General features: G+C 40.7%; 1 protein-coding gene across 16 annotated transcripts; it reads left to right on the top strand.

The window, feature by feature from the left end:
* The first annotated feature begins 301 nt into the window (after nucleotides 1–301).
* Nucleotides 302–8,412, top strand: LOC131320958 (uncharacterized). Of its 16 annotated transcripts, XR_009198420.1 has the most exons (6): nucleotides 308–785; nucleotides 1,081–1,170; nucleotides 1,348–1,411; nucleotides 1,892–2,131; nucleotides 3,016–3,192; nucleotides 3,385–3,557. XR_009198420.1 is itself a non-coding variant. In XM_058351893.1 (4 exons), exons 1-4 carry the CDS (start codon nucleotides 489–491, stop codon nucleotides 8,278–8,280), a joined length of 510 nt encoding a protein of 169 aa, XP_058207876.1. In that variant the 5' UTR covers nucleotides 303–488; the 3' UTR covers nucleotides 8,281–8,412. The 16 variants fall into 16 exon arrangements, 4 of the variants coding, with proteins under 4 accessions (XP_058207876.1, XP_058207879.1, XP_058207880.1 ...); XR_009198419.1 differs by having other exon boundaries at nucleotides 316–785; nucleotides 3,016–3,559; XR_009198423.1 differs by lacking the exons at nucleotides 1,892–2,131; nucleotides 3,016–3,192 and having other exon boundaries at nucleotides 302–785; nucleotides 3,385–3,868.
* Nucleotides 8,413–9,320: the final 908 nt, after the last annotated feature.

Below are 9,320 nucleotides of genomic sequence, written 5' to 3'. Positions count from 1 at the left end.
TGGGTGTAAATGCGCCAATGGGAGGTTTAGGGGAAGCTTTACCGTTGCATTTTGCCGCTAAGCGTTTACGCCATCAACTTGTTCAGCTATTCCTCAGCCATGGAGCTCGAACCGATATCAGATTACGTGATCCACTAGATACGAGGGGCCACGACGGGTTGCTGCCATTCGAGACTCAAGGACACCGAACAGTAGCCACAATGTTTTATTAGGTAGATTTTTTAATTTGGATACCCTTGTCATGTACCCGTATTCTAGGTTTATTTATTTATTTATTTTTCCCCGGATGGACGGATCCGTATCACATTTGTATCCCGTATCATTTTTCATCTTCATTTGGGCGACACATTCGGATGTGACTTGGATTAGCAAGTTGTTATTTTTTTTTCATTTTTTGTAATTTAATGTAGCAGAAAAATTCTTTGAAGGCGATTAAGTTGCTTACACGGTCCTCCGAGAACGTTGAAAAGATAGCTTACTATTATGCCATGGAAGGAAAGCTTGCTGAGTTTGCTGTCTTGCTAGCGGTTGCTCGCGAAAAGGTTTTAGTTCCTATCACATTGTCTAGACAAGATGGGGATGGTTGGGATGGAAGTGTGACACTCCCCCAATGCCTTGAAAACACAATGGGGTCAGTGGTTCGCAAGGAGTACAGAATGGGATCATTTGCAGAACCTGAGTTCCATAGGAAGGAGCTGCTTTTAAGGGCCATTGCAATATTGCTTCAAGTTTTTGAGAGGGCCGGCAATGCCATTGAGGAATACATACAGTTAGAACTACACAATGTATGTAAATCAATACCAGCTCACCATGCATTGTTTCGTCCTATCTTGCTTCATATTTTGGATAATTTATGTGTATTTGGATCTAGGAGTACTATTTTTTCTTTTGGTTTGTTGCCAAAAAAATGTACATGTACTTGTTAATGATTCTTTCCCCATAGATGCACACAAATGTACAAGTATATATAGTTCATGCAGGTCGTGTTTTTTTTTTTGAAGATATGCAGGTAATGTTTATGTATGTATGAGTCTGACATTATTTCATGAATTTATTTGGTGTTCCCTTGCACGTGCAGAGATCAAACGTGGAGAAAGATGTTGCTTTGAGGCTTGTGGAAGCTGGATTTAGATTGAACGAGGGGAACATTTCTTTTAGCATGGACGATAGGTTGGGGATGCTTCTTTATTATTATTTTTTTTTCAGTGTCTATTTTAATTGTGTTTTTTTCTCTTTATGTGTATTTATTGGTCTTCTTATATCGATTGTGTTTTGCAGTTAATTCATATATGTCCTTAAATGACCCATTGGAGTACCCCCTTTTTTGGTTGTGTTTTTCTGTGACAGGATGAATTCCAGTGGAGTACCTCCTCACTCGCCTTTGCTGCCAGAATGGAATTCTCACTCCAGGGTTAGCCTTGTTATTTATTATGCTCTGTGTTGTTGCAATATTTTTTGGTGAAGTGTTCTCAACAATGGATGTGTTGTGCCTTCGTTAGCTTGGCTATAATGAACAGCCGTTACCATTTTGTAAGTAAGACTAGCTATCTTCAGAAAGACCGTATATGTGCATAGATGTATTATATGCTCCTATATATATAGTTAGGGGTACGTATGTATATATAACAGCCTTTCCCAAAGTCGCGCCTCGGCGTGCGCCTTTGACAACAGAGAGGTTTTAATGCTGAATCAACCCAATACCTTCCTGATTGATATAGAGAGGTGCTATAGCTCAATTAACTCCATGTCTTTATGATCATTTTAATAAGAGGCATGTGCGTCCTTTGTAGAAGAATAATAATGTATTGTTGGTGATCCTTTCTTCCTTTAATTGTATTTTGACCAGATTAATACACTATAATACGTAGATCTTTGTTTCTTGTTTGAGCAGAAGGGAATAAATCCTGGCAATGGTTATGGCTTTGCACGCCCAACTTATCTTTCAAAAAGAACCTATAGTTACGTCCCTAAATCCATCTTTGGTTCTCACTATTCCACACGTTCGGATGTTCAAGTGAAGAATCAAAAGAAAACAATGGAGCAGGGTTTCCCCAAATATCTTTCAAGGGAGAAACTTGCATACATTTGAATGTTGATCAAGAAGGGGATAAGAAGTGCTTGATCCTTGCAGGTGCCGTCTTTGGAGGTATCACTAAATACTCTTGGCAAGGCTTATTATTATCCTATGTTAGTTTAAACCAAATCATACCAAACGGAGCCTTAAGCCCCAATCAATGGGGTTCAGCTACATAAATCCTTTTTCTATGTCATAAGATTTGACAGGGTCTTTTACGTGACCCTTCCCTTAACCGGGGTTTGGGACCGACTGTGTGGAAGATAGACTCTAAGCATGCCACAAGCAGAGTTTTCTTTTATTTCAGTTTGGAAAATAAATTTTAGCTGTATGTATTGGAGTTATCCCGTACTGTCTTTTCATTGTTGGCAGAATTTTTGTGATGAGGCCGATTTATTCCTCTCCCTACATTCATGCTTCCAAAGTCATTATCGTATGCGGGTGAAAGCAAGCACAATTTGTGGGATTCCCTATACAAATGAAAATTTTCATGTTGAGTTAAATATTAGTTGGACTGCTTCTATAAAATTCATGTCACTATGTCAGTTCTATCAGCAAGACTCTCGCTTTGATTCCAACTCTTGTTGAAGCCACACGGCCGGGCTTCGTGGGGTCCTTTTAGGCTTGGCTTTTAGTTATTCTTTTCCTACTATTTGTTCAATTTAGTGCAAGACCTTTCACTAGATCTTGATGTTAAGACCAGGTTATTAGTTTGTATTTGTGACTTTTAGTGGCAGTCCCTGTTAGTTTAAGACAAAGAAATGACTAGTGCCAGCTTCTAACCACTTTGCGATCAGGTCGTTGTTTGGGTATTCTTCTCGATTAAATGAAGATGCCGTGTCATGGTCCCACCCAAAACACTCACACCCCACACACACACAAGTTATATATTGCTTATTATAGTTGCAAAGAGTCTAAGTAGCTTCCTGTGTATCTGTCAGATGTTTTTGCTATGTTTACAAATAGAAAATGTTGCCTGCAGGCTCCGATGAAATGGAAGTTTAAATGATGCAGTTGCTACTTGGAGTTTCGCCTCAGTAGAATATGGAAGACGGTGCACGACGTAACTTATAATGTTGGAATTGTGGCCTTTTGATGAACGGTGCACGTTCTAATATGTAATGTTGGTATTGCTGCGTATGTCATCGTAACTTATTAGTCTATTCACATTATGGCTGTGTGGTAACAAAGATTTCAGATGTGTAGATGGAGAAATTTAGGACTGCTGCTGTTTAAAGAGTTGATGATGTACGTTAGAATTCTGGTGGTATCTATTTGTTTATAGTGTATTCTTCTCGTCTCCTTTTCAGCTTGCTCCGATAAGGGCTTGAAATTATTCTCTCCGTACGCCCGAGTTTTTCCCATATTAACTCGACTCTGCAAACTGGGAGCGTCACGTGGCATTCAAACTGCAAAAAAAGACAAAAGAATAATCACTCAATTTAGCCGGTGAGTTATTTTTCTTTGCCTTTTTTTTTTATACACATATTCCTTTTTTTTTCCTTTGTGTGTATTTGTATGTTCGATAAACAAGCTAGGAATAGCAAAATGTGAACAACAATGAATTCTTTAAGTCACCTGATGATAACAAATTTGGAGTTGTTCTGTACTCCAAAGATGATTTTTGAATATAGCATGTATGAAGAGATCTATTTATCCAACCAGCAAGCCACTCTGGAGTTTTGTGTGGTGAAAGAGTTCTTTAAGTTTTTGTGCCAAACAATTAGAGCAAGGCTAGGAAAATCAACCCTGCAGGTAAGTGGTAATTTAGGTTCTAATAATATCCGACGCATCGTAAATTCTTTTTCCGTACTGAGTCATTGATAATCGGTATTCATTCGGTCATTTCTCTAATCTCTGTACTATATCTATAGTCTATAGTATATATTAAGCAAAAGGGTGCGTTAGTTGATTTTTTTTTTTTTTTTTTGAACGGCAAAAAATTTTCATTAATCTTTGAAAAAAGAGTTACACAAATTAAAGAGAACACGTGAAAAGAGGCATCACCACAAGGAGAAAGCATCTGTGGGGGGCTGAAATCACCGTTGACCCTTCTTCCCCTTGTTGAACGGTGAGGGTGCTCGCTGAATCCGGAGAGGTTTCTACCGAGCCCGGGGAGGTCTCCACCGAGCCTAGGGAGGTTGCTGCCGAGTCCGGGGAGGCTACTGCAGAGTCCGGGGAGGCTGCCGCCGAACCTGGGGAGGTGTCTGCCGAATCTGGAAAGAAGTTTGCCGAACTTGGAGAGGTCTCTACCGAGCCCGGGGGCGTTTCCACCAAGCTAAGGATAGAAACTTGCCGAGCCATGGAGAGGAGCTTGCCGAGCCTAGAGAGGTTTCTACCTAGCCCAGGGAGGTTTCCACCGAGCCCGGGAAGGTTGCCACCGAACCTGGTACCTACATACCGGAGGGGGATGTTCCTTCGGGAAGAAGCTTTGACGAACAAGTCAGTAAGTGGAGAAAGAAGTAGTTTAGTAAGAAAGTATGGAGAGAGAGAAAAGAGAGAGAGGCGTGTTCCTTTCATCTTTCTTCAGACCCTTTCACATGAGGGGGTGGTCTAAACAAGGCTTGGAGTGCTGAGCAAGTTAGGTGTGCGTCCCATGCCCCATTACACCTGTCCCCCACCTATCCCATTCGGGTGATGTCATATGTCAGAAGATTTGCTCTATCACACATGTCCTCCACCTGTTCACAGAAGCTTCCAAAAGCTTCTAAACCGACTTTTGGATATTTGTTAGATCCTTAGGTAGCAGAATTCCGCCGAACGTTACAATAACCACCGAACATTAGGGAAATAACTGCTGAACGTTAGGGAGATGACCGCTCAACGTTAGAGAAATGTCAGCCGAGCGATAGGGACATGACCGCCAACGTTAGGGAGATAACCGCTCAACGTTAGGGAAATGTCAGCCGAGCGATAGGGACATGACCACCAATGTTAGGGAGATACCCGCTCAACGTTAGGGAAATGTCCGCTGAGCGCTAGGGACATGACCGCCGAACAACTGCTCAACGTTAGGGACATGACCGCCGAACGTTAGGGACATGACCGCCGAACGTTAGGGACATGACCGCTCAACGTTTGGGAAATGTCAGCCGAGCGCTAGGGACATGACCGCCGAACGTTAAGGAGATAACCGCTCAACGTTAGGGAAATGTCCGCCGAGCGCTAGGGACATGACCACCAAACGTTAGCCCCCAATATCATAGGATGGCCCCACCGAGTCCGGGGAGGTCTCTACCGAGCCTTGCCATCGAGCCCGAGGAGGTGGCCACCGAGCTCGGAGAGATCTCTACCGAGCCTTGCCACCGAGTCCAGAGAGATCTCTACCGAGCCTGGTGCTTCTTGTAGCTTCAGATGCGAATGGGTTCACAGTGACGTGTCCATAAAAAATACTGAATTGGTCCGCGACCCCTCTAGACGTTCCGAACCCCTGGATATTTTGGCCCCTTACAGCATCCCAACAATGTTGGCACCCACACCCTTGACAATCATACGCCAAACACGGACCCGAAAAGAAAACTACGCAAGTTGACAAGGGATCAACCACAATACAAAATTTTCCTCTGTGAGAATAGCAACCGAAATACAAAACTTTCCATAGCAAAATAGCAACTATGCAAAGTTGAATTCCTGGGATGAATTCCTTTCGTTCACCATGTAGTCGGAGACCAGCCTCATCATAGAAGACGGCATTTGGATGAATTCAACATCAGCACTGAAGATTCTGAACTTCCATGCCCTTTAGCTTCCATTGCATCCTAGGAGAAATCCCCTGTGAGAAACTCACACACGCGCGCGCGCACACACACACACACCTTTTAGTGGACACACACATACACACCCATTTGGAACATACAGCTGTATATACCCATATTATACATACACACACCCATTTTTATAAAGCTTTCAGAATGCTTAACTTCATATTGGCTTGATAAAATGAAAAGGACACCCCTTATACGAGAATGGAATTTTGAATTGCTTAGAGAAGGCAAGCAGCCCTCTCCTCATCCCGAGCTTCCATTTCATACAAAATTTACTATTTTCCTCCTCTTCATTGCCTTCATAGCCCAAGCCCATGATTTTGTTCATAGTCCAAGCAGCTTGAGCTTCGTTGAGTAGTATCCTGTTCCGATTTGCAATCCCTCCCTGATGAAATGGATACAGACAGTGCAACTGCTGCTGCTGAAGACTGAGTACGACACTTTTTCCCTTTTTCCTTCTCCTTCTCCTTCCAATGTTGGGTGGTGAATTGAGTTCTTTTGAAAATCCCAGAATTTCTTCAATAGGTTTCTTCTTCTTCTTCTTCTTCTTCTTCTTTTTCTCTTTTGGTTTTAGTACACCTCCGCCTCCATGATTATTACTGCTGATGAGTGGTAGAGACTTTTCAGCTTCCATATATGCAATTTGGGTTGCTCATTCTAGGGACAAAAGGGGCTGGGTATAATGGTTGGGCTATTGTATTTTACTCTGAAGCCCATTGCAATGTGAAGTTTAAAGTTTGAATTTTGTTGGGGGCTTCTCTCCGCACCTGTTCTGACATATCCATTCCCACCAATGAATTTGTCATGATTTCTCATCTCTTTAATGGCTAGCTGTAATGGATTTTCTTCTTGTGAATCTGGCACAACTTCCACTGCTTCCATGATCAACATTAACCCCATCAGTTTTTGCCATCTGTTCTTGTTTTTCCACATCATTATCTTCACCAGTATCGATCAGCTTCACTTTCCTTTTCCTTGTTCTGATCACCAGTACCAGCTTCATCTTCCAATCGGCAACCTTCGCAAGTGCAATCTGTTCTGAGGATGGTGTTTATCACCATTTGTTCCTCCATTACTCTTAACTTGGAAATTTTTTCCCCTTGCATTCCACCTCGATTACCTCATTGATGACCTTCATTTTTTATGCATGCAGCGGAAGCTAATGAAGATCAGAACTATATAATCGAGTCCGAAATCCGTTGATTCATAACGAATACCTGGAGATCGAAATCCTTCTCTAAATACCTAGGAATAAAGGCATCAAACACTTTGTTGATTCCGTAGAATACCAAAGAATTTGGCATAAAAGAGAACACTCTTTATAATTTCATTAATCATCAAAAACTAAATAGCCCTAAGGCTTACAACTCAATTTATAGTAGGAGAAACCCTACACACTAGGAAATAAAGAAAAAGGAAATTACCAAAGTTAGAATCGAGTCTTCTTGATCAAAGAATTCTTCAAAAGAAACTAAATAAACTAAATTGAAAAACTAAATAATGTAAACACTTATTTCTATAATTGCAAGATTCCTAACAAAATAACTAAAACAAAAATAAGAAACTTTATATTCTTTTTTAAATAATATAATATTTTCATCCTCCATCAATTTTTCTTGTGGAGATAAGCACTTTGCCAGCTGCTCAGGATATGCCTTTTGAGTGTTTCATCGCTTATTTGGACAACATCTCCCCACCTCTGACCCATCAAAGAAAATGTGTTAGAATTTCACAGATGAAGTGGTACCCCATAGCAGTTTAGCCATATCAGTCAGTGATGGTTGAATGAACTTAGATTCCTCCCATTTTTTAAATTCCATGAACCATTCTTTAATCCAAGCATGATATGTGAAAACTTTATCGTGTAGCCTTTTTGCTAGTCTGTCACCGTGGGATTTGGATTGTGAATTTTACAAAATGGGGTGGAATGGGCTCCCCTCTGGTACCATGTGGAAACTTTATATCCATCTCAAAGCCAGTTGGCGATGAGATTCCATTGAATGTGGAATCTCTTACCTCACAGCTAGTGAAAGTAAGAACTATGTAATCACCTCCCATTGGTCTAACTTGGATGTCCAGGTACCCCAGATTTCTCAATTGATTCTTGGAATGAAGCTATGGATCGCATTGCTGTCATTTTGGCAATGGCGCTTCAATGAAGCCATTCATTACCGACTTCTTTCAATCTAATTTGAGCGTTCTCAACAATTTCCCAGCGTGGCTTCTGGGGTCCAGGATTTGGCTGTCCTTTCTCCTTGACAACTTCTGCGAATGATTTCGATCCCAGCCCATAATTTCTGGTGTTTAGCTCTTTTACTCTGTTCCCCTTGTTTTAGTTGAAATTTGGTTTTGAGTGTATATCTCATGCATGTACAGGCGTAACTAATCTTTCGTTGTTCTTAGAAAACTTATGAAAATTGGATGCCATGCAGGCAACTATAAGCAGGTGAAGAAAGAAAGGGAGAAAGAATGTGATCGTAGATAACAATAGCATATTGTCCATCACTTGCCCATGGAAATACAAACGTATAGCTAAAAGCAAAAAGATTGGTGCTGCTGAGTGGATCTAGCGTCATCGTTGACAAAAATTTCGTTTCGATCTTTCTTTCTTTTTTCTTACATCGAAATGTACTTAGAGTTGGTGAGTTCGCATTTGCTTTGTGGCAGAATCGAAGAGGCTTAGCCATCAAGGATATGCCATAAAAGTTGTAAAACGTTTAGTCAAAGGATTTCAATCTCAAACATTGTATGCTTTTTTAAGGTGGTGTTATTTCTCTCATCTATCTAAAAGCTGGATAGATTAATGGTTATGAGAGAGACCCTTAATTTGAATCGTATCATTTTTGTGAATTTTGTTTCTTCCATTAATCCAATCGCAAATACTCCTACAAAAATTCTATTGACCTGATTCACAGCTGTGCCTTTGAAGTCTTAATATGTTTTCCGATGTTACCAAACTAAATCAAGTACTAAGTCTCAATCAAATGGGGTCACCTAAGAATTCGTTGTCTCTATCAGATTCATTGAGAGCATAATTAAGTATCTTTTGGGAGGGTGCTGTCAGCTATCCATTGCACAATCCTCCTCTTTTGTTTTTGTTCTTTTGGTGTTATAAATCGATTTTCAAAATTGGGTTAATGCATGTTATTCCAGTAATTTTTTTTTTATTTGGAGCCCTCAAGAAATGCATTTATTTGTTATTGGAACAGCATATCACACATTAACACAAGTTTTTGTTGAAAATACATTTTGTCTTGCAACAAGTGCCTACATTGAATCTCTCAACCATTTTCCCACTTGTTTGAGCAGATCATGCTAACATGCTTTGTCCCTTCTTGGTTGTGGTGGTTGTCCTACTTCTGTGTATAAATACAGCACCTAGCTTTTCATTTTTTCTTTTTTAATAAAGAGTGTCCCGATAAATCAGACTAATCTCTCTAGCTCCTCCCACAGCCCTTCAATTCCACGTCTTGGCAATCAAC

The sequence above is a fragment of the Rhododendron vialii genome, chromosome 3a (genome assembly GCF_030253575.1).
Source record: "Rhododendron vialii isolate Sample 1 chromosome 3a, ASM3025357v1".
Lineage (NCBI taxonomy): Eukaryota > Viridiplantae > Streptophyta > Magnoliopsida > Ericales > Ericaceae > Rhododendron > Rhododendron vialii.
The sequence above is the reverse complement of the archived record's forward strand: the minus strand, read 5'-3'. Positions and strand labels throughout refer to the sequence as shown.